The sequence below is a fragment of the Muntiacus reevesi genome, chromosome 14 (assembly GCF_963930625.1).
Source record: "Muntiacus reevesi chromosome 14, mMunRee1.1, whole genome shotgun sequence".
Classification (NCBI taxonomy): domain Eukaryota; kingdom Metazoa; phylum Chordata; class Mammalia; order Artiodactyla; family Cervidae; genus Muntiacus; species Muntiacus reevesi.
Genome location: NC_089262.1, coordinates 44,876,087 through 44,901,975, shown reverse-complemented (window position 1 = coordinate 44,901,975; position 25,889 = coordinate 44,876,087). Strand labels below are relative to the sequence as shown.

Below are 25,889 nucleotides of genomic sequence, written 5' to 3'. Positions count from 1 at the left end.
CAGAGGTTTCCCAGACGGTTTCCCCTCCTGCCATATGGCACAGCTCTCCTCTCCTGGCAGCCTGGCAGCTCAGGTGTGGCAGCTCAGTCTGCACAGCCCATCTGGCTCCTTTTCGTTTTCCCCCAAGCCCCTCATTCAACCCCCAACATCATCCTCCTCTTTATCACTTATTCCCTAGTCTGCTCAGCTCTCTTGTTGGGTCTTCACTCCTTATCAAGTCACAGGCTCTTTCACCAACTCAATAACCATTGTTTGGGAAGAAAGCTCATAAGATCGAGAGAAGCTGACCACTTAGAGCAAAGGAGAATCTCTTGAATAAATACGTCAGTGCTCCCCCCTTTCTTATCAGCATAGAAATCTTGCCACGTTTTCCAGTCAGTTTGAATATGGAGGGAGAACTGATGAACGCGTTGGGGGAACACGCCTAAACTCAGTTGCTTACACAACGGTGATTATCGCAAAAACAGAGGCGGCCAGAGTTACTGTCTCTCTCCGATGCCTCACATGCAGCATGATGGGGTTGGAGAATGAGAAGTGGGGGCCGAGGAAAAGGGTGCAGGGCCCGTTATTACGAAACAGTTTTGTTTCTAGAATGCAAAGAACGTTAATTCACAGAACCCGCTTCTTTGCGCGCCAACCCCCTCGCCTCCTGCGGCTCTCCAGCCCTCCGCGCCCGCCGCAGCTCAGACCCGCCACGGCTCGCGGCAAAGCTTGGCGCTTCGGAGCGCGCCTCCGCGGACAAAGAGCTGGAGGCTGCGGGGCGGGGCCGCGGCCGGGAGCGGGGAGGGCCCAGGCGCGCGCAGGGGGAATCCCTCCCGGAGTCTGACGTCACCGCAGTGCTGGCCAATGAGAAGTCGGGTAGGGGGATTCCCGCTCAGGCGGCCGCCCAGCAGGCTTTTTAAACGGTACTCTGGGGACCTTGCTCTAAGGAGAGGTGGGAGGAGTGGGAGGAAAATGGAGGTTAGGAGTGAAATATGATCGTCCTAGGGGACAAGACTCCACAGGTTTGACGATTAAGGGTCAAGACTGGCTTAGACTTGGGGTTTGACGATTAAGCGTCAAGACTGGCTTATTCTTGGGGGACAAAACCAAAAGCGGTCGAGGAGGGGCTACACTCGAGCCAGCAGGACAAACGCCTCCAGAGATGGAGTGGAAACTGGAGCGCATCGCCCGGAGGAGGGTCCGCACTGAAGAAGAGATTTTGTGGGTGAGTAACGCCCTTCCGTTACTAAACTTCCTAAAGGGGTTTCTTGTCGAAGTCACTGTAATACCTGTCTAGGACCAAGAGGTAGTTCAGAACTCTAAATCTAATATTGAATTGTGTAATTTATATTCTGGAGGTGTTTGGTTGCTTTAAAAGTGAATCTAATTTGACAAGCTGAGGCTCTAGAAACATTCACACCTAATATGATTTTTCTAAATAGTTTGTATTCTAATATGTTGCCTATATTTTCAAAGGAGGATGTCATGCGGGTGCTCGACGAAGACATGAAACAGAAGAGAGGTCAAGTTTCTCCCAAGGTGAGTGTCCAGTGCGTAATCGAGCTCTCTGTCTTAAATATGACTTTGAACAAACTAATTCTTGCTAAAGAAGATATTTGTTGGACGTATGAAATGGTCTGAAAATGTAGAAAATTTGCACGTCTCATATCATCACTAACTACAGAGTCTATATCTAAAACATTTTTGTAAGAAATTGAAGATCTTTGCCAAATATCGGTAATCATTTGTATCTGAATGGTACTTTCCAGTTTTTGCCTCTACAGAAAAAAAAAAAAAAAAAGAAACTTGAATGTGTCAGGTAGGCAGTGCATCTCTAGCTGGCTGTTTTAATTTCATTTTAACAGTTGCTAGTTGCACTCCCCTCTGTTGCATTCAGAAGCTTGCCTTCCAAAGAGTCGGAAATGGTGCCATCTTGTGGTCAAGAGGAGAAGTGCATAATTCACCGCCCTTAGCTTAGTAACTTAACTGTTGATCCAGTTAAATTTCACCTTGAAAGTCCGAACGCAAAGGTTTTCAGCTTTTCTTGTAATCAGTGTGAAAATAAATCCAAAGATTTTCATCTTAACTTTTACACATAAATAGCTCTTTTATCTTTATGGATCCCAGGTGGCGCTAGAGGTAAAGAACCCGCCTTGCCAATACAGGAGACAAAAGAGACGCAGATTCGATCCCTAGGTTGGGAAGATCCCGTGGAGAAAGAAATGGCAACCCACTCCAATATTTTTGCCTGGAGAATTCCATGGACAGAGGCGCCTGGTGGGCTACAGTCCATAAGGTCGCACAGAATCAGACACGACTGAAACAACTTAGCATGCACACATATGCTTTAGATTTCTCATTATCAGGATTGATTTTGTTTCTCTCTAGTCTAAATAGTTCACATTCCTTTGGTCTTTATGCATCGATTCTAGTTTCAAATCCACCAGTATTAGAGTTTTCTAGACCTTCACATTTTTCTGTATTTTATTGGTGACACAATAAATTCTACACATGACTTTCAGAATGCACTTTCAGAATGCAATGACTAATATCCTTTGTATCAGGAGAAAGCAAATGGCATTTAATTCCTTAAATTCCCTGAATACTCATATATTTATTTTTCCTGAACACAGCTGAAGATTTGTCTTATGCCCAGATTTTGGATAACCATGACTCCTGGGTATTTTACTATTTAATACAAACAATCCACCTTTTTGTCTGTAAATAAAAGTCTTTGGGAAAACTGTAGTTAATTATAACTTTCTTAATTCACTTGTAAGCCGTACATAATTTCATATCTGAGCCTTAGTTTATAAACCTAAGTGGAAGTATTCTGAAAGTTTTTCTTTTTTTTTAAGTTTTTGAATAGATGATAAGATGCTGATTTTATTTCTTATAATATTTTGGAGAAACAGGTTTTGTCTATAAGTTTTTTAAAATGTGACTATTAAGATGAAAGTTCTGCCACTGTTTCATGTTACAAATTTAGCCTCAGTGACTTTATGGGCCATGATGAGCAGCAGTGACCTGAATCAGGTAGGCAGTGTATTGTTAGCTGGCTGCTTTCGGTCAATTCAGCAGCCACAACTGCCCTGCCACTTGCTTCTGGATAAATTCTTCTTGTTAACGAAGTACACCGGTGACCTATGTGTGATGGGTTGGCAGTGTATTGTTAGCTGGTTGAATATGTGAGTGCCATCAGCTAACATGCAACTGCTGTCTTATTGCATGTATAATGAGCATCAGTAATGGGTATAATTAAATCTGAGTAATATGTGTGTGTGTATGCGTACTTTTTGCCATGAACCAGGGCCCTCTTTACATAATGCTTATTACTACTTTTCAGTTATAATACAATGAACAGCTTTATAACGATGAAGAAACTACTCGGTAATAATCAACTATTACTTATGTTAAAAATTTCAGATAATATTCTGGAGTCTGTCATACTTGTAGACAGTATTAAAGTACTTGAGAAATTATATATTTTAAGTATAAAATTTAGAACATAATGACAGTTTGGAATGGAAAAGCTAAAATGTTTCCTCCAATTTTCAACTAAGTCTTCAATATTCCTTTTGAATGATTAGTTTCTTAATTTGACATTAGAGTAGGTCTCAGTTACCTTGTGTGTATACAGCTAAAGGAAGAATTTAGGTAACTTGCCAAATGAGTTAGTCAACTAAAACATTTTCACTTGAATATCAAGAAAATTGGGGATTTAGGGGGGCTGAGGGAAGGGGTTGAATTGTTTAGAAGACTTGTCTCCAGTCTTCATTTTCTGTAAAATACAGACTCATACATGTTTAGAAAAGAGCATGAGATTTAGTTTGTGAAGGGGGAGAACTGACCATTCAATATAATTTTAAATATTTTCTCATTCCCTTGGAGCACATTTTGAGCCATGGAGCAGTTTCAGGTTTGTGCTGGGTCCCAGACACACTGTGGTCATGTAGACATTTGCTGGTTTGGGCAATTATTTTCACCCTAAATGAGATATGAGAAATACATCACATTCTTTACTGCATTGGATTATAAGCTATTGGTAAAATAAATTCATATTTAAATGTAAATATTTTTAGAACCATGGGTTAAATAGATATCTATAATTTGACTCTTATGTGTTTTGCTACTTTCAAATCTTATCTCTTTGTTGTTGCCTAGTATCATTCCATTTTCAGCATCTTTGAATTTAAATATCCTTTACATGTAAATATTGTTTTCATCTTGTTTTTTTAAGGTTAAATTACAATATGTTATTTTCTATAGACAATCACTGACCTGTTGATAAAAAAATAAAACCTACTAAATTCAGGAGGCTGGTCCTTTGTGTTTCACTTTTTAAAAATTTTTGTAAAGAGCAAGACATAAAATGCCAGCATTGGTACTGAATAAACAGAAGACGTAGTTGTTCCTATTACTGAGATGATGAGAAAGAAGAAAGAATGGAGTGCAGTAAAAATAAATGAGATCAGTGGGTAAGGAGGTGATTATATGTATAAATTCAAAAAGAGAATGTTGCCATAGAAGTGAGAAGGAAAGAGAGGGATCACACTTGGGATGTCAAAGGAAGAGAAGCGGAAAGAGGGATGAAAAAGAAGAGGGAGGCAGGCAACATTGGTTCAAAGTATTTTTTTCTTGGGCATTTTCTCTTGTGGCAGCCCCATTGGTGCTGAGGATGTAATTGCTTCCCATCACACCCTCTGGAAAATGTCCTAGTTCCTCACTGCTCTTTACTTGCCCTCCCCCAGCAGCCCCTGCCCCCAGAAGAGAAGGCTTCCCTCTGCAAAGTGTGGCCTTAACTGTTCAGAGGGAAGAGGGTATGTGAAGAATGGAAAGAAGTGTGACGTGTGAGTTTCTTGATGTAACAGTTGGTAGGATTTTATTGTTCCCCGGGGAAGATGAAGTCAAGCTTCGGGATAAATATAGAGTGTCACCATGTTAGCTCCACCCAAACCTGACATTTTTCTTTCGAAGGGACATGTTGTCAGGACTACACGTGATTTTGTACAGGGATCACTCAGGATTTTCCAGCTCATGATGGGCAGTCTTGAAACACAGTTATTATGTTTAAAGAAAATAGAGAAATAGTTTTCACTTTTCTTCTTAGATTTTGTATATATATATTTTACTTATTTTTTACTGGAGTGTTTTCCTACTTGAAATTACCTGCAGTCCAGTTAGGTCATTATAGTGTGAGTATACAATTAAAATGTTAGCAGCTTTTCATAATTCAGTAACTGCGTATACATCCACATTTGTATATAACCTGTCAAAATAGTATATTTGTGATAACAAGAAGGAGTATATATGTTATGTTTTTGCTTCAGATTTTTCTCTTTGGAGATTCTTATGATACCCTGATTAAGTTTGATTTAAATCTTTTTGTGCTAGAGCCGGCTTGTCCTAGTTGGTGAGAATCAATTGCTAAATTTTCAGAAATTTTACAAACCAGTTATGAAACCATTAGTAGATTAAAATAGACTATGTGCAAGTATTCATGCCATAGAAACTGGAAATGCCGCAAATTGGAACTCCTCCACTAGGGATTTGGTTGTTAAGCATTCATGAGTCACCACTGTATGATTGTTACATGGTGATGGTTTAGTCACTAAGTCATGTCTGACTCTTGTGACCCCATAGACTGTAGCCCACCAGGGTCCTCTGTCATGGGATTTCCCAGGCAAGAATACTGGAGTGGGTAGCCATTCCCTTCTTCAGAGAATCTTCCTGACCCAAGGATTGAACCTGGGTCTCCTGCATTGCAGGTGGATTCTTTACTGACTGAGCTACCAGAGAAGCCCATATATACTATAGTTATTAAGAATTACTTTTATGTACGTATATACATGCTATCTCTGGAGAAGGAAATGGCAACCCACTCCAGTACTCTTGCCTGAAGAATCCCATGGACAGAGAATCCTGGTGGACTACAGTCCATGGGATCACAAAGAGTTGGACACGACTGAGTGACTTCACATACATGCTATAGGTACACTATAATTAGTATGCAATTTCAAAAATGAAGTACAACTTCTCAGGAATATTTCTGGCCTATTCATATTTATTCAAATCTCCAGCACACTCTGCTCTATGTAACAGCACACTCTGCTGCCATTAGATGATGATCAGGAGTTAGTAGGAAGTACTCCTCTCCACTTCCCAAACACACTGAAACAAACTTCAAGTCAATGACTTATTAAGTACTAAAAGTAAAATAGATTTTGTCTGTGTCAGGAGGGCGACTGCTGAATACTCTTTTACCTACTATTTTTCTGTTATCCTTCTCAGTCAGGCAGCCTGTAGCAGTTTATGTCCCAGACTTTTTGTTGCTGAGATGGAGCTTATGCTCAATTCAGGAAAGATGCGTTTTTTTTCTCTCTGTGTGTTTGCTGGCGGTGTTCATGAGACATTTGAGGTCGGGGCAGCAGCACAAGAGCAAATGGCCCTCCTCCCTTTTACCACACGTAGCCTGGTTGGACAGGCTCCCCAGGTGACTCAGTGGGTAAAGAACCCGCCTGCAACGCAGGAGATGCCAGAGATGGGGGTTTGATTTCTGGGTCGGGAAGATCCCCTGGAGGAGAGCACGGCAACCCATTCCAGTATTCTTGCCTGAAGAATCCCGTGGACAGGGGAGCCTGGCGGGCTACCGTCCACAGGTCACATCGAGTCGGACACAACTGAAGTGACTGAGCGCACAGCGCAGCGCAGCCTGGTTGGACGCCGTAACCCTGAATGGACACCCATATGTCACACATTCCAACCCCCACCTGCCCTCCCTGCATCCTCAGAGTGGCGAGAGGAGAGGATCTAGTCTAATCTGGAGCAGACTGCAGACTGAATGAGGCAAGCAAGTCAGGAGATACAGAAGTGAAAGACCCGCTTTATATACCTTTGGAGAGAACTAGTGGTTTGGGGCAGGATGGACATCTGAATTGTGTTCTCCGGGACAGTTCTGGTCTGTCTGGCAGTGGGGTGTCTGTGTAGCCTGTGCAGTGCTGCAGGTACCCTGATGTGAGCACATAAACACCCCAGCAGTCCCACAGCACTGCTGTGAACTATGGAAGTCATAAGTGGGACTATATGGCAAGAATGTTCCGGAAGCAGCACTTGAGGGCTAAATAAAGTTTTGCTTAGAGGCCCAGAATTCAAATTGCTTAAAAGCTTTTGGGGGCACACTTGCAAAGGACAGATAGACTGGTTAGGTGGTTTCCATTTCTTCAATAATAGCTTAGTACTGATTCTTGATCACTTGACACACCTTGGTAATTTGGAAGGGGCTTTTTGTTCAGTTTGACACCCCCCCCCCCATACTCAATTCACAGGTGAGAAAGCTGAAAAGTAGTGGCCTGGCTGAAGGCCTGCTGCTGGTGAGAGGGAAAAGCAGGCTTGATTACACACTGACCAGCATTCTTTAGGTGCTCCTGCAGATCCCCTTGACCTGAGGAGAACCACACTTCACCCCTACCTGAGAGCTTACTAAATCCATTCAGAGCTGGGGGTTGGACATGTATATTGAAGCAGAAGGTATTCCAGGATATATTTGGTTTAAGAACTTTTAAGCGCTGTAGCAGAATTGTATACTCAGGTGGGCATTGCTGATTTCATCATGAAAAAGAATCTTCACTTTCATCAGGTCAGAACTGGAGAGTCAGTTCAGTTAATTAGATTTGGTTTTCCTTCTTAGCCAAATTTTGCATGTCTTTTTTCACATTGTTTTGCCCCCACTATTACTTTTTTTTTCTCCCCCACCCCACTATTCCTGTTTAATTCCTTTATGAAATGAAGATATATTTATGGGGCAAAGGTTGCTTTGTTAGTAATTAGAAGGCTGACAAAACATAAAGATCAGGACTTTGGGAGAAAAAATATGTTGTGATTCTCAACAGACTCAGAGATTGCTGATATTTCTCATGTAATTACACTCACTCCCTTTTTTCACATTAACCGTTTTGACTGTTCGGAGTTGATTCTTATTATAGTCATGGGAATGATGTACCATTGAATTCTTTCCAAATGGCTAATCTAGTTTGACCAGATTAGCAACCAAAATTAACCTGTAAGGAATTAACCAAAATTAACCTGAAGGAATCAAGCTGAATGATCATATACTTATGGCTTTTTTCTTACACTTGGAATTTTCACTCAGAAATACAGACTGACTCAAGTGTTAATATTTTAATTGTGGAATTTGAGTTGCTTCTGGAAAATAAGAAATACTGAAAATGATCAAGGCTTTTTCAAATGTTATGTCATTTATATTGACATTAAATGATAATGTCATTAATAAACAACTGTGCAGAGTACATCATGAGAAACACTGGGCTGGATGAAGCACAAGCTGGAATCAAGATTGCCGGGAGAAATATCAATAACCTCAGACATGCAGATGACACCACCCTTATGGCAGAAAGTGAAGAAGAACTAAAGAGTCTCTTGATGAAAGTGAAAGAGGAGAGTGAAAAAGCTGGCTTAAAACTCAACATTCAGAAAACTAAGATCATGGCATCCGGTCCCATCACTTCATGGCCAATAGATGGGGAAACAGTGGAAACAGTGGCTGACTTTATCTTTTTGGGCTCCAAAATCACTGCAGATGGTGACTGCAGCTGTGAAATTAAAAGATGCTTGATCCTTGGACGAAAAGTTATGACTAACATAGACAGCATGTTAAAAAGTGGAGACATTACTTTGCCAACAAAGGTCCGTCTAGTCAAAGCTATGGTTTTTCCAGTAGTCACGTATGGATGTGAGAGTTGGACTAAAAAGAAAGCTGAGCACCGAAGAATTATGTTTTTGAACGGTGGTGTTGGAGAAGACTCTTGAGAGTCCCTTGGACTGCAAGGAGATCCAACCAGTCCATCCTAAAGGAAATCAGTCCTGAATATTCATTGGAAGGACTGATGCTGAAGCTGAAACTCCAATACTTTGGCCACCTGATGCGAAGAACTGACTCATTTGAAAAGACCCTGATGCTGGGAAAGATTGAGGGTGAGAGGATGAGGGGACGACAGAGGATGAGATGGTTGAATGGCATCACCGACTCGATGGACATGAGTTTGAGTAAACTCCGGGAATTGGTGATGGACAGGGAGGCCTGGCATGCTGCGGTCTATGGGGTTGCTAAGTCTTGGACACAACTGAGCAACTGAACTGAACTGAATTGATCTGGCTGGATTGGAGAAGGAAATGGCAACCCACTCCAGTATTCTTGTCTGGAAAATCCCATGGACAGAGGAGCCTAGTGGGCTACAGTTCATGGGGTAGCAAAGAGTCAGACACGACCAAGTGACTAAATGATGTTCATCTGGCTGGATATAGTAAAACATACCATGACCCTGTACTTAACAAACAAAATTCTGTATGTGAAACAAAAATGCATAAGTATTAGAATCTATGTATATTTCACATTTTCAATGTTTATTTTGCCTTTCATTACATAAAAATATCATTTACAGTTACTCTGGAAATGTCACACAGTATCTTGTATTCAAACAATGGTCTAGTGTATTGACATTTCCATCAAGTACAATCCTAGAAAATGTCAAGTGAAACAATAGGATATTGAAGCACATTGGTATTCTGAATTATTTAGTGTGGTCAGATGAAGTATTTAATATATTTCATTTAGAGTTGTTGGCTGCTGTTTATTTTTGCTTTAGGTAACATCTGTACTGTGGACATTCATTATTACTCACTAACAAGATAACATAAAAGGAAGTTATCCTTCAGTGCCATATTTAATTGTTAGAGTTAATTTAAAAGGGGACCAAATCCTCATGGAGACATTTTTGTATTCTGACTATTGCCATATAATGGTTCAATGGCATTTTCATAGATCCTCTTTCTTTTTTATAATCATTTGTCTAATCAGAGCTGCTATCTCAGGCCTGATGACTTCAATGGGTTCCTCTGGCCTCCAGGACTTCACAACTTGACCTTCAGGGTTGACCAGATACTTCCAAAAATTCCATCTTGGTTCCTTCTTTGAAGAATCTAAAATATCAGAATATATTTTCATGAGTAAAATTTTATTCTTTGTCAAGATTTTCATTTCTATTAGTATTTGCAAAAATTACGACTTTGGACTCAAGTTCTAGAATTGTCATCATTTCAAAAACCAAACTAAACAAAAAGCAAAACACCCAAATAAACTCAAAGTCTGTGTAACCAGATGTCTGTATACTTGGTGACTTTACTAAAGATTGTACTGAACTAGAATCATGAAATGAAATCAACTAGATTTGTTGATCTGAACCGCTAAAAATTTACCTTGTCACTAGCTGAAACTTTCAGTTGCTTCACTTTTTTTTTAAGATAAAGTGATGCTCTATGGTCTTTGGTAACATGAATGTGTGAATTGTTTTTCATAGTAAATGTATGTTTTTTATATTGTTACGTATTACATAGTAAGGAATGCTAAATAACTGTAGACATCCTTTTGATACATCTTAATTTAGGTAAGAAATGTAAAACTTTTTTTCTATTTATATCATACAGGATTTGTGTGCATTATTATTGACTAGTATGAGAAAAAAAATGGGCTTCCCTTGTGGCTCAGCCGGTGAAGAATCTGCCTGCAGTGTGGGAGACCTGGATTTGATTCCTGGGTTGGGAATATCCCCTGGAGAAGGGAAAGGCTACCCACTCCAGTGTTCTGGCCTGGAGAATTCCATGGACTAAGTCCATGGAGTTGCAAAGAGTCGGACATGACTGAGCGACTTCCCTTCATGAGAAAAATATAAATAATTATTATATGCCTAGTAATGTATGCTTAGTGCTTTAAATGGATCCTCTCATTTAATCTGTATAGAAACCCTGAAATGGTTGGCTATTATTATTATCCCCATTTTGGAGATGAGAAAAATGGAGGCCTAGACTCACGGTTGTGTAGCTAATGAATGGTAGAGTCCAGATTGATATCTAGACCTTCCTATTAGAAGAGCTCATGCTCTTAAAATAGGGGACAAGGTAAAGCAAGAAGATATTAGGAGGAAGATGACAAGTTCATTTTTGTACATGAGGGGATTCCGGTTATGTGGGACACCCCATCAGAGGAGGCTTTGGAGCTTAGGAGCTAGAGCTCACCCAGGGAAAGGGGACAGAGTGAGGAGAGCCCGGGTGGATGTGGCAGAATCCTGAGGAACAGTAGAGGTAAGGGTGGATGGAAAAAAGGAACCTGGAAAGAAGAGAAGGAGCTGGAGTAGAAGTCATAGGCTGAGACCCACTAGGTTCAGGCGAGCTGTTGGAATGAGAGATCAAACACGGTGATCTAAGAAGGAAGCACAGACAGGGAGGCAGAGAAACCAAATGTTAACTATTCTTTCAAAGATGTTAGTGATGAGGTAGGTAGAAGGAACATACTGCTTAGAATTTTTAAGGTTGGGGGATCCTTTGTTTATGCTGGGGAAAGAACCAATAAGGGAGCATAGGTTAAAAAAAAATAAAAAGTAGCCTAATGTTTACTTATATGTGCTGTACTTTGCATACATTTACACTGATTATTTCATTATTAGGAGTATTGCTGATTAGCTCAAACATCATTGACTTGGTAGGAGCATCATATTAATTGGATAAAGTATTCTTAATATCATTCTGAAAAATAAACATTTTCTATAAATGTATTTTAAAAGATAACCCTCATCAGAGCAGGGCTCTCTCTAGCCAGTATCTTTGTGTGAATTAGAAAAAGATACTCTTCTAGGTGGGAACAGTCCCTAGGCACATACCTTTCATTTGCTTGGGTTTCAGCCCCCATGTAACTCCTTATTCCTGTTCAGTGAACAACCTGCGCACCTGTACAGAGCCATCTTGTTTGTGATCACTTGATCAGTTACTATTTTGACCAATTTTAAAAGATCTAATTTTCATTTAGCCATCATTTCATAGTCTTTGTCTTTGGAGCTTTATCTCACTTTAGGGAAACCTTAAATCACTGTTACCTTTTTGATTAGACAGGGTAAGTGGAGTTTCTTTTTTAGTGACAAAGGGGAAGAACCTAGGAGCTATTGTGCTCAAGTATTTGGCTGTTATAATTGAGAGGTGACTACACGGGCACATGCTCTGGCTTTTCTTCACCTCAGTGTATCCTGGAAATAAAAGGAATAAAGACCTGATTTTCATTGTTATTGATGGTGTTAGTCATTATGCTGACTTTCCCTAGAAATTTGAATACAGTGTTTTTGGAAGATTCTGCTTTCATATTTAAATATTATAGAATATCATTAGCCAGTTTGTTGGATTGGAAGATTGATTGCCTGGCTAAGGTCATGGTTTTAGCAAGATTCAAATTACCTGCTGTGGAAACGACTGAGGCAATCATCCACATAAGTTAGATGAGAGGACATGAATGTCCTTTAGAATAGGGTCTGGGACAGTGGAAGCTCTGTAAGTACTTTATTTTTATTATTAACACACTTAAACCTCCAAACAATCTTAAGGGGTAGATACTATTGATGTCATTTTACAAAGGAGGAAACAGACACAGAGAAGTTAAGTTATACGCCTGGAGTCACACAGCAAAGGTAACAGAGCAGGGATTTCAACCCAGGTACCCTAGGGCTAAAGCTTAGCTCTTAATCACAATACTGCACTACCTTTATGCTGAAAAAAACCTTTAAATAGACTTCCATAGTTAGCTTAATTACACAGGTAGCCTAACACTGCTGCTGCTGCTGCTAAGTCACTTTAGTCATGTCTGACTCTTCGCGACCCCATGGACTGCAGCCCACCAGGCTCCTCCGTCCATGGGATTTTCCAGGCAAGAGTACTGGAGTGGGTTGCCATTACCTCCTCCGAGCCTACTACCCTCCTCCAAAAAAAATCAAGATGTATTATTTTGAATTTTACCAAAAACCACCTGGCAAACTGAGAAGTTATTCACCCTTGAGGATAATATCTCAGATAAGGCAACATAAAATTAACCAGAAAGATTAGTTTAATTAATAATGCTCAGCATTATTGATAAGAGATGTGTAGAGCTTAAACTATGTTCTTTGAGAAAATAAGGAATAAAATACACTGTAGTAGATTTATTTTGCCATCCAAGAAGTTAAAACATTGATTTTAGGAAAGCATAACTTCTAGAAAGTTACAGAGGATGAGAATCTAGCTCTTTGATAGTTTTATAAAACTTTCCCACTAAAACATTTAAAATGAAGTAGGAAAGTATGGTCCTGGTACATTTGTTTTAAAAATGAAAGCAACTAAAAACATTAAATTGGTGAGGCAAGGTAGATATTTACCAACAAGAAATCTAAATGCAGGTTCTGCTTCAGATCCTAGAATCTTAATCTTGTGGAAGATAGGGAATGTTACTCCGAAGTTATTTCTTGCAAAAGATACTACGTCCTTGCTCGGGCGGGGCTCCGATTCTCCAAACTGATTGCATGGAAAAGCCAAGACGCTGAAGTGGAATGGTCCAAACTCCTTGTGCAGTTCCTGCAGTGCTAAGTAATTTCTGTCTGTGAGTTGGCAGTCACTAGCCACGTTTACAACTAGTGCAACCTCCCGGAAAAAGAAAAAAATCCAACCGGAAAGTAAAGCAAATAAAAGATTAAAAAAAAATTCTGCAAGTAGTTAAAACCCTAAACCATTTTGGAGGAATACAACCTTTGACAGATGGTTATTTCATATTTTTATGAAATTTATTCAATACAGTAGATGTCCCCAATTCTACTGAAAATCATAACCCGAATGCCTGAATTAAAACTCTGAAAGATCATAACCATTAATAAAGCCCTGCTGCTGCTAAGTCACTTCAGTCGTGTCCGACTCTAGGTACTCATGAAAGTTTTTTTAAAAAATAAAACATAAAATATGATTAACAGCTTTTTAATGCTGTTATATTGTGGAGTTAATACTTTCATATTCACATTATATGGCACGTTCCATAATCATATTACTATTAGAATTTCCAAAACAAGTTAAAGTATTAATCCAGCACTTAAAACATTTTAAAGCAAATAGTTAAGATAATCAGTTATCAATTACTATATGAACTATGAGAGCACTGATGGCTTAAGTGATATACTAATAACATTTCTCTGAGGACTAAATTATAACATGAATATATAATAGTAAAAAATGGACTGTTAAGACAATAAGCAGAGAACATGGACAAACAATAGAAAAATCAGAAAGTGCAACTTACTTTGCCTTTAAACTTTTCCAGAGAAACCGCCCTTCCATTTGCATCTTTCACTTCAAAAGTATAAAAGCTGTTGATTTTAGGTTTTAGGAATTTGAGTTGTAGGAGGAATAGCATTACTGTGCACAGAACCATAGACAGCAAGACTGCAAATGCCTTTGCTTTGGGCCCTGAACATCTCAAAGGGTAGGCTGTGAGAGGCTCCATTTTGGATGATTCTAGAGGAAAGTCTCAGCAAGCTGGAATTCAAGGAGGAGCTGAAACTTGAAACCAGCTCGCTTAACGGAAAGTCAGGAAGGACAGACTAGCTCCTGTCACTGCTGGGGAATAGAAAGCTCCGTCTCAGAGATGGAGCAAACTCCTAAATGAAGTAAAAAGTTCTAAAAATATCAATGTATATAGGATGTCAGTTGTAATTTTTGCTTGAAAAATGACATTTTTGGTAGCTCTTTCATATCTGCCCAGCAAAGAAAATATTTCACCAGAAGATGGTGCCCTTGTATCTTAAAAGCTGTAAAGTACTTCCAGAAGTTGGCTAAATGTAGCAGATTGAGTGTTTTAATACCCAGTAGTTCAGAGTTTCAATTAAATTGGTCTATTAGTATGTCACCTAATTGGAGGAAATTTAATATTTATATGTATATAAAGTCATATGGCTTAAACATACTGTAAGTTCAAGGAATTTATAGTGGAAAGGGCAGTGAAATATCTGAAAAGGCTACTTGCTCAGACCTCATCCAGCTAAGGCAGTGCCAGCTGAATATAGTAAAAATAAACAGATGAAAAACACTGATGTCTTTAAAAAACCCTCCTCTATCATAAAACAAACTATAGTTCAGTGAGTTTTCAAATTTTTGGTTATGGTGCATAGTAAGAAATGCACTTTATGGTATAACTCAGTACACACACAGGTGTACCTGAGAAGTTTTATTAAATGAGGTTTCCCCTTTGAACTGCAGCACATCCTGGTCTCTTGTGGTTTTTTTTTTTTTTTTTTTTCTATTGTGTTTTTAAAACAGCCTGCTTTTGATTTCAAAATGATTTCAAGGTTCACCAATGGGCTGAAAACTCTAGATGGGGAAAAACTTAAGTCTATAATAAAGCAGAACTTTAACAAATAAGATGGTGGTGGTGGTGATTTAGTCGCTAAGTCATGCCCAACTCTTGTGACCCCATGGACTGTAGCCCACCAGGCTCCTCTGTCCATGGAATTTTTCAGGCAAGAATACTGGAGTGGGTTGCCATTTCCTTCTCCAGGGGATCTTCCTAACCCAGGGACCAAACCCAGGTCTTGGGTATTGCTGGTGGTCTCCTTCATTGCAGGCAGATTCTTAACCAACTGAGCTACCAGGGAAGATATTTCTATACAAAAGGCAAACACTGCTCCCCCCAACTCCCCGCCCCCCACCTTTCTACTTGGGTGTATCATCTAGTTGTTTCATCTTTTGTCTTCATTTTTTTTCTTTGGCTGCCACCTTCTATGGGAAGCCTAACTGTTGAAAATTTTAGGAGCAAATATGGAAAGGGAATTGAAGGCTGCATATCCTGAAAGCCATGGTTTCTTTAGCCATCTTTAAAAAAGGACACATAGCAAGTTTTGAATGAAGTTGCTTTGTTCCACCAGGGCCTGACTGTTGATGTGGTGAGTTTGCAGAAAGTGCTAGAAAAATGCATGGAATGATTTGAGAAGCTTGTGAGAGTCCCTTCCCATTGCTGTTAGATCTCTGGAGATTTAGAGAAAATGCTAAAGGGGCTACCAGCCCTGCTCCTGGGCTGTGTGTGTTTGGAGGCAGCTGAGCAATGCCCACAGCTGAGGCATCTAAACCTTCAGAGACCATAAACCACTTCACTTCCACTCTTTTTTTTTATTATAGACTTTTTATTTTGCTGAAACACTTATAGAATCTCAGACTGAACTTTTAATATAAAACAGGGCTGGGAAACTCACACCAAAGGCTTATCACAGATTTTGCCTCTCACTCCCACTCTTGGGCCCTGATAAGAATGGATACAAAAGAAAACTCATCTCTTGTAAATAAAATTTCTAGTAAAAACTAAAAATGTACACAAAAGGTATTCTGTCACTTAACTGTGATAATATTATTTTGGTGTTCTCTAGCTGAGTCATTGAGAAAGATAAAGCCCCTGTGTTTGTGTTACATCTAAACACTGCTATCTGTAACTTAAATTCTCTGGTTTTCCTCCTCCAACTCGGGTCCTTGTCTGTAGCGCTGCCATCACCTGGGTGCTTGTTAGAAACAAAGCATTTCAGGTTTCATCCCAGCCTGTTTTGAATCAAGGTCTGCGTTTTTACAAGATCACCTCATGACTCAAGAGCACATTTAAGTCTGAGAAACTTTAGACCTTAATCTTTTTCTAGTTTACAGAGCAACAAGCTTCTCTCGTTTCCCTGTATCTTCCACACTAAATTATTTCATGTCTGTGTCTACAGCAGCTATGTTAACTCCTCAGACTATTTAAGCAAATAGTTTTAAAATTTAATTCACAGAACCTGCTATAATTTGAAGCATGTAAATCCATCCCATTATAACTGTGCTTTGAGACGGGGGACAGAGGGAGAACTCTGGAAAGGATGTTAACTGACTATCTCCCAGGCAGGGCCCCAGAGGGTGATATAATTTTAATAAAATCGTTATGATAGCGTCTAGTCCATTGTTTTCTAAGAATCTCCCATTGCGTGATCCGGAGCTGAAAGGACTTGAGAAGGCCAATATTATGCTGTATGAACTTGCAAGAAATTGCTGTAGAAACCACCATGCTAGTTTTTACAACCAGAAATATAACAATTGTGCAGACCTGATGTTTTATGTTAATTTGACCAGAAAATTCACTTTATATGGAAATGACTTTGAAAGCTTAAGTAAGTCTCTTGTCACAGACAAAATCAAATCAGAGTAGGTTTGTTAATTTTATGATTCTTAAGGCTTGGGAGCATGATATATATATATATATATATGTATATATATATATATTTATGATATATAAGTATTCATAGAGGCCCATTAACCAAACATTCAAGACAACAGCTTGGAGAATTCCCACCCTAGACAGTGGTGAACACAGATTTTGGATCTCAAAAATTTCTCCATTTTTCATTTGGCAGAGTCTTTCTCTGTATATATTTGATTTCATCATCTCTTAGCTTTGGTGGGGATCTGTCATCATTGCTTACATGTTCTGTCCATACTGAGATCATCTTCAGATGATAGATAAATCCATATTTTTAATTTCTCTTCATAGGGGATCATATGTTAGAAAACCCACCGACCCTCTTTCAGAAGATCTAGGAAGGCTTCCAAAACGGGGAGAAGAGATTGATGAGGTTGAAGGTCAAGGCTAAGGGAAGCTGCTGGGCTAAGAATGGGCTAAAGCAGCTGACTCAGTTAATTAATCAACTCAGGCACTGTGGAAGATACCATAAAGTGTAAGTGATACAGGCAGCTTCACACAAGTATGAAATCAAGTTTGCACACAAAACACATGAAACAACTAGGGACTAATTATAAGGAAGCAAATAACCAAGTGCTAAAGAAATGACTTACGTTTGTAAGAGCTTTATACTACACATGATTCTAATAACATTTGTAGAAAAATTTTTTATATTTAATACATAAGTATGTATATGGTTATGTTAAAGGAAATCATGTGTTGTATAAAGATCTTTACAGACCTTATATAATAATTCTTTGAAATATGAAGAAGTTAATAACTCCCTGATTATTGCAGAACTAATAAGAGGGACAGTAAAATTAGAATTTAGGACTTTCAACTTCATAAGCAAAATTATTTTAAAGACATTGAACTTTTTTTTTTTATAATAGACAAAATATACTTACTTAGGAGAAAACATGAAAGGTCAGACTGCTGGTGAATACGACAGTACCACCCCTCTGGTGAAGGGGTTTTATTCATCAGGAGACAGTTTTATAAGAAATCACTATAAGGGTCTGAAGAGGGGAGGGAGTGGAGAAGAACAATCAAAACCTTGGCCATGTGTACTGAAGTTCTCTGGAAGGGGTCAGAGTCTGCAGAGCAAGTCAAACAGAGAGACGATAATTTATTAAGGAAGGCAACCTTGGTCAGGGACATAGAAAGGAAGGCATAGATGCTAAAGACACTCTGGAGCCCCTAGTGGCAGGTGTTGGCAAGACAGAATTAAGGATATCTGATCTTGACAGTCTTTGCTTGGGTAGTGCTGCTCCCTAGGACAAGAAGGCATTGGACATTAAAGAAGGAGAAGATAAACATTTTGGTCTTCATGATTAACCTGAAATAGTATTGAGGCCCTGAATTTGAAATGTCTTGTGGACTGCTGTGTTGGGCTTGTGGTGGTGAGGATGGTGGTAGGGGCAGACATTCAGAGGCTGAGAAAGGGTGGTTGGGGGGATATGTTGGAGAGCTGTTGGGCCATCTTTGTTACTTTTGTCTCTGCCACTGGGTTCTAGAAAGATCCTGACATCACCAGCATGTCTTTCCTTGAGATGTCTAAGTCTTTCCCACCCACTGAATATTTGTGTGTCAGATTATTTATCACTAGATATGTATTTGTTTCTATTTTCCTAGTTGTTTCATTTTGTTACTTCCTGACCTTATTTTTAACCTCTCTATCCTATTTATTTTTTGGCCCTGGTGCCCTGCATTCCTCCCGATTTAGTGTCAATATGATGTGAACTCTAAAGGTAAACAAGCCACACTGATGTGCTTGGACTATCAAGTCATTCATCCCTTTTCCCTTCTTTGTCTTGTTTTTCTTATCTTCCTCTTCCTATCTATTAATAAATACTTGAGTCATTTAAAACTATGCGACAGGCATTTCCTCAGCAGGAGATAGATCCTGAAACAAAAGTTTAAAAACATTGAAGATGAAATACCACACTCTACAGCAATGTTTCTTAAGCTATAGTTATTTGCATACCATCTCTGAGTTTTGCCCTGTCTGCATACCATTTGTTAATGACTTTTTTTTTTTTTTGGTTCAAATCATCATTTATTTTACTCGAATTAATTTTCATAAGGGAAAACTTTATATCAACATTGAAAAATTTAAAATATTAAAAAACACATTAAAATACATAACTCTTAAAAAAATGCTCATCTGTGCCCTTATAAACTACATGTCCTTCATGGAGGGGCTGCCTGAGAACTATATATTCAAAATGTTACCAGTGATTGAGTTATAACTCTTTGAATGGTTGTTTGTGTCGGATACAGATTTGCCTCCTCCCATGCATCAGGGGTCAGTCCTAGTTTTGCAGGGTCAGTCCTAGTTTTGTCACATGAAAGCAATACAAAAGTATGTTTTTTCTTTTATTTCACAAATTGCTTCCCTTTAAAGAAGACAGTTCCAGGACTTTTCCAATGCAGGGATTCGGGTTTGAACCCTGGTGGGGGAAACTAAGATCCTACCAGCTGTGTGGCACAGCTGATAAAAAAATAAAGAATACAGCTCCTATTGGGCTTCCTTTCCTCTGGACTAGATACCCCAGATGCCTTCACCCCATTCTTGGGTCACTCTGTTACTGTGTTTACCCTGATCTCCTATTATTGTGGTCTCTTTCCTCCAAATAAAATCAAGTTTTGAATCCTGGCTTGTACATCTCCTTTTAAAAGAACAGTTCTGAGACTGGCCGCAGTTCTCCAGATGAGTTCTGACTCGTGCAGAGATAATCAGATTTTACTTGCTTTTTTTCCTGGATACTGTTTTTCCCTTATTAAGAGCTAAAATTGTACTCCTTAAACAAAGTAATGGTGTTATACTGTTGTCTCATATTCTGGAGGTGGTTGTCTAATACTGCCTGTCATTTTCACTTCTTATCAGTTCTTTCCCACGTTAGGCCTGTGCAGTGAAAACAATCTAAATGGGAAGATTTTTCACATATTCTTATTGAATGGAATTTTGCTGACTTTGGTCTTTGTCCCAGGCTTTATATTTTTAATATTTTAACTTTCTTCTCAACTTGGGAAAAATAATTTTGATAAATTCCCATTCAAACCACTAATAACAAATTGAACAGTGTTAGGCCAGGGACAACTCCCCTGTAGTACATTGCAGGGGGATTCATTCAGCCTCACATGGATCCAGTAAGCCTTGTGCCTTCTGGACTGCTGTCTGCAAGCTACTTATTTCTAGTGACTTATTCCTCCTATTGGAAAACCATAAAAAACATTTGTCTATCTAAATTTGGGGGGCATTTTCTCACTTGTCATTATAGATCACTAATCAGTGTCCATTCTGGAAGTGTTGCCAGTGTTCTGAGTTTTCATTTATCTGGTCCCAGAGATTTGAACTTATTTAAAATGCTCAGATGAGTACTTACTGCTTAATTTATCTCACTCTCCAGTTTCTGCAGAAATGTTTATTATATGCTGTCCAATTTGAAAATCATTCTTAATGGAAAAGAAAGAAAGAAGATAGCTTATTTCCCTGCCTCTAGCTTCTTTCTTAAATCCCTTGTGCCTTTTCAGGATTAATTGCCTCAGAGGAAAGAGATTCATTCATTTGTTCATGCACTCCTAGATGCCAGCAAATATCCTGTAATCTGGATAAAAGACAGAGAAAAGACAAGAGTCTCTGGTCTTCAGGAACTGCTGATATAGTAGGAGGACATAAAAATAATCAGCAAAGTGAAATATGAGCCGTCTTAGTCTGTGTGGGCTGCTGTAACAAAACACCGCAGACTGGGCAGCTTATAAGCAATAGGATTTTATTTCTCACAGTTTTGGAGGCCAGGAGTCTGAGGTCAGGGTCCCAGTGTGGCCAACTGAAGGCTGTCTGCTGGGCTGCAGACTTCCTGCTGTGCCCTCCCACGGTGGAAGGGGCTGGATAGCTCTGTGGGGCCTCTTTTATAAGGGCACTAGTCCCATTCCTTACCATCTGAGCTTCCCTGGTGGTTCAGATGGCAGACTCTATCTCCAGTATAGGAGACCTGGGTTCAATCCCTGGGTTGGGAAGATCCCCTGGAGAAGGGCATGGCAACCCACTCCTCTATTCCTGCCGGGAAAATCCCATGGACAGAGGAGCCTGGTGGGCTACACCCCATGGAGTTGCAAGGAGTTGGACATGACTGAGCGACTAACGCTTTCACTTTGCCCTCATGACCTATTCACTTCCCAAAGGCCCCACCTACTGACACCTACCTTTAGGGGTTAGGATTTCAATATGATTTTGTGGAGGAAGAGGGGAGAGACACCAACATTGAGACTACAGCATGAGCAGAGATGTTAAAAGCACAGGGACTGAAGACTGAGTGGCTTTGTGAGTTGAAACTGCAGGTTGCCCTGGTTGAGTATGAGGTTGTGCCCTGCATGCTGCAGAGGCCATCACGTTGTGTACAATTGCGGTGGTCTGAATCCTGGCTCTCCTACTTGTCGCACTGTGTCTTTGCTCAAGTTATCTTGTTCAAGCCTATTAGCCTTCACTTTCCAACTCTGGAGAATGGGGGAAGTAATTGTACCTATCTCATTTTGTTGTGATGAAGTTTTAAAGAAAAATCCTCTAATGCATTTATCTCAGTGCTTGGCACATACTGAGCACTCAGTGAACACTGTTATTATTCATAAAATGTGGTTTGGCTCTATTGGAAGCACACACAGTGAGCCATGGAAGCACAAGGAGTGCTAAGTATTAGCTTCTAATGACTGATGTAGTAAATTACCACAATTCTGTGGCTTAAAACAGCACTCATGTGTTCTCTGACAGTTATGGAGGCTAGAGGTCCAGAGTCATTTTCGCTGGCAGAAGCGAAGGAGTCAGCAGGGCCTTGCTTCTTCCAGAGGCATTTGGGGAGGAGCTGTTCCTTGCCTCTTCCAGTTTCTGGTGAGCCAGCATTTCTTGATTGAGCAACACTCCAGCCTCTGCCTCTGTGGTCGCATTGCCTTCTCCTTCTCTGTGTGTGGTCAAGTCTCCCTCTGCCTCCTTCTAGAAGGAGGGGTGACCCACATAATCCAAGATGATCTTCCCATCTCAAGGTCCTGACATTGATAAACACATCTGCAAAACCTCTGTCATAGGAGGGAACATTCAGAAGTTCTAGAGATTAGGACCTGCATATCTTAGGGGGCCACTATTGTATAAGGATTCTCTAGAGAAACAGAATCAACAGGATATAGACATTGACATAGACACAGACACCAGTAGAGATACAGATAACAAGTTCATGAGGTTATGGGAGCTAAACCCCACAACCTTGTCATCTGCAAGCTGGAGAACCAGGAAAGCTGATGGTATGATTCAGTGCAAGTCCACAGACCTGAGAACTGGGGAACTGCAGTTGAGACTACTAAGTCAAGGAATCTGAAGGTTTAAGAACCAGGAGCTCTGATATCTGAGGGCAGGAAAAGATGGATATCTCAGTTCAAGAAGCAAGAGAATTTGCCCTTTATCTTTTTGCTCCATTTGGGCCCCTTGTGAATTGGATGGTGCCCATCCATTTTGGTGAGGGTGGATCTCGACTCAGTCTACTGAATCAACATTTTCAGGAAGGTGTTCTGGTTGATCCCAGCCACAAGGCTAGAATTTGCTCCTGGAGAGAACAGTTGAAAAGCATCCCAGATGGGGAAACTGTACGGTGAGAGTAACAGTGGACAAGTCAGAGAAACATGGCTCAGTGTCAGTGTGAAGTTTCTTAATCATTTTTCTTAGCTGACATATTCTTTTCATGTTCATATGACATATTCAATTCATATTCAATTTGACATATTCATATTCTTCTTTATTTTCCCTCTTCTAAACTCAGGATTATTTTGTTTTTATATATTTAAATTGGGGCTCCAAGAAAACTTTGGATCAAGAGCATCATGTTTGGTGCAAATTAATCTTCAAATATGGTGGCTGCCGTCTTCCTTGCCACCGAGAAGGGAGAGGGTGGCTTGGCTGGTGTTTGCAGAGGGTGCAGACCTAACCCACAGCCTGGACGGGGCCCACAGGCTTGCTTTCCCATGGCATTTGAAAATTTTTGAATCATTTGAAGGCTTTAAGAAATAGAGAAATTGATGAAAAGTCTCAATTTCTGTTAAAACAGGGACAACATGCCCCTCTGACTTTCTTCTTCTTTTTTTTTTAAAAAAAATTTAATTATTTTTGGCTGTGCTGGGTCTTCACTGCTGCGCGGGCTTTTCTCCAGTTACAGTGAGCAGGGGCTACTCTCTAGTTGCAGACTTCTCATTGTAGCGCCTTCTCCTGTCAGAGCCCGGACTCTAAGGCGAGTGGGCTCCAATCGCTGCGGCTCCCCCCAGGTTCTAGAGCACAGGTTCAGTAGTTGTGGTGCGTGGGTTTAGTTGCTTTGCGGTATGTGGGATCTTCCTGGAGCAGAGATCTGACCGTGTCTCCTGCATTGGTTGGAGGATTCTTGACCACTGAGCTGCCAGGGAAGCCCGCTGTCTTTCTTGGCTGAGACGTGAGCCTTACAGTCAGAGAGAGATTCCCGCCACCCAGTCTCCCTGTGCCTGCGGCTGAGCCTCTCCAGTCGGAGTTGACTCTCTGGTTTCCTTGGAGAACAGTAACCCAGAAGTAGGAAGAAGAAAATCTGAGCGGGCCACACTTCTCCCTGGGGGTCTGCTCCTGCCAACTCCTTCCCTGTTGCTCTCTTGTCTAGACTTCTGAGCAGGAGACAGCTGATTTATGTTTCCCGGGCTCCCTCCTTCCTGCTTTTCAGCTTTCCTGTTCCTACTCAAAAACAAGAACAAGGGTAGAACAATTGAAAGGCAAAAAAATCAACCCCAAGCAACACTGTTCACATCAGTGGAGGCCTCAGGCTCCTGTCTTCTCTGTTTCTGGGGAAGGACACTGTCCTTTTGATGCCTTGGGGAGAGAGTTGTTGCCAGATGAAGCAACTACCTGTCTGCCTTTGGGAAGGAAGATCACTTTCACACATACTCACTAAAAAAAGCAAACAAAACCAATATTCCCTGCCTTAAATGTTCTCGCATATTTTCTTTCTTCCTATCTTTCTTTTATAAATAGGAAGTGGGAGCCATATTGGAATACTCTTGTATAGTGTCCTTTTTTCACTTGTTAGTAGAGTGTAAGCGTTTTCATGTTTTATTGAATTTTATTTTACTTGAAAGGTTTTTAAATTGAAGTGAAATCATAAAATATAAAAACATAAAAATAAACATTTTCAAGTGAAAAAGTCAGTGGCCTTTAGTACATTCACAGTGTTGTACAACCGCCACCTCTGTCTCCTTTCAAAATAATTTCATCATCACAAAAGAAGTCTCAAAAAAAGACAAAAGAAGACTCCATAATCATTAGGCAGTTTCTCCCCATTTCCTCCTTCCCCAACCCATGGAAACTACTGTTTCTGTGGAGTTTACCTATTTTGGATATTTCACATACATGGAATCATACAATATGTTTTTGGCCTTTTAAAATTATAGTATTTTCAAGGTTTATCCACATTGTAGCATTTTATGAGTACTTCACTTCTTTTTATATGAGTAATATTCACATATATATATATATGTTGTTATATAGGAATATGTATGTATTCCACTGCACACATACTTCTGCCCTCAATTTGTTTATCTGTTTCAACCTTCTGGCTATTATGAATAATACAGCGGTACAGGGAGGAAGCCAGTTCTGATCCCATGATGGAATTGTTTCTTTAACTTGCTTTTCTTTGCTTTTGCTATTATTCAGTTCAGTTGCTAAGTCACGTCTGACTCTGTGACCCCATGGATTGCAACACACCAGGCTTCCCTGTCCATTTGTTATTATATTGTACAGAATGGTTGCCTCAGAATCCTGCCCCTCTGCCCTACTGTTAAACTAACGTGCCTTTGTTCAGAGCCCTGTCCACTTGTGGACACATCCTTTGCCTGAGGCTTGCCATTTTAGGAGATGTTTGCAAGATTAATGGCTTTTTTACTTTGCTTCCTCACCTCCCCCCATCTCTGATCTATAAAAGAACCTGGCATCCAGAATGCGATAAGATGGTTATTTTGAGGCACTAGCCTGTCATCTTCTTGATCTGCTGGCTCCCTGATTAAAGTCTCTTCCTTTCCTCAACACCTCGTCTCTCAGATTCATTGGCCTGAGCAGAGTGAGCTTGGAGTTGGTAACACTACTATGAACATCCGTACATCTGTATTTATTTGAGTACCTGTTTTCATTTCTTTTGGGCATATACAGGAGTGGAATTGCTAGTCATATGGTGATTCTAGGTTTAACTTTTTGAGGAACTGCCAAACTTTTTCCATAGCAGCTGTACAGTTTTGAAATCCCATAACGAATGTACAAATACTCTAATTTCTCTGCATCCTCACCTACAGTCATAGATAGATAAATTTATTGATCATAGTAGTGAGTGTGACGTGGTGCTTCACTGTGGTTTTGATTTGCATTTCCCTGATGTGTGTCATCATTTCTAATGACTGCAGAGTATTCCCTTCTATGGATGCCACAGTTTACCTGATCATTTCTCCCCTGGTGAACACTGAGTCCCCTCATTTTTTCCCCTTATATACTGCAGTACACATCCTTGTGTTCTCAGTTGAAAGTGTGGACTGTGGAGTCAGACAGATAACGTTAGGGTATAGCATCTCCATTTACTCACTGTGTGACCTTAGGCAATTCACTTAACTTCTGAACCTCAGTTTCATCATTGGTAAGATGGGAATAAATAACAGACTTGCTTCACCAAGTGTTTCTGAGGATTATATATGAATGTGCATAAAACTCTTAACACATGGGTTTGTATGTGGTAAGCACTCAATAGATGCTGCAATCTTTGGT

The 25,889-nt window shown here is 40.0% G+C and overlaps 2 protein-coding genes across 3 annotated transcripts in view; one reads left to right on the top strand and one right to left on the bottom strand.

The window, feature by feature from the left end:
* Positions 1-1,033: 1,033 nt before the first annotated feature.
* Positions 1,034-25,889, top strand: part of CDC20B (cell division cycle 20B) — a 59,384-nt gene continuing 34,528 nt past the window's right edge. The window contains exons 1-2 of the mRNA XM_065905304.1: positions 1,034-1,207; positions 1,459-1,525. Coding sequence (XP_065761376.1) covers positions 1,145-1,207; positions 1,459-1,525 — 130 coding nt within the window. The 5' untranslated portion in view covers positions 1,034-1,144. The remainder of the gene's footprint in view (positions 1,208-1,458; positions 1,526-25,889) is intronic.
* GPX8 (glutathione peroxidase 8 (putative)) lies at positions 9,382-14,374 on the bottom strand. Of its 2 annotated transcripts, XM_065905625.1 has the most exons (3): positions 14,135-14,373; positions 13,227-13,488; positions 9,382-9,978 (listed from the first exon to the last, which is right to left on the bottom strand). In XM_065905625.1, the coding sequence occupies exons 1-3, from the start codon at positions 14,336-14,338 to the stop codon at positions 9,815-9,817; spliced, it is 630 nt and encodes a 209-aa protein (XP_065761697.1). In that variant the 5' UTR covers positions 14,339-14,373; the 3' UTR covers positions 9,382-9,814. The 2 variants fall into 2 exon arrangements, with proteins under 2 accessions (XP_065761697.1, XP_065761699.1); XM_065905627.1 differs by lacking the exon at positions 13,227-13,488 and having other exon boundaries at positions 14,135-14,374.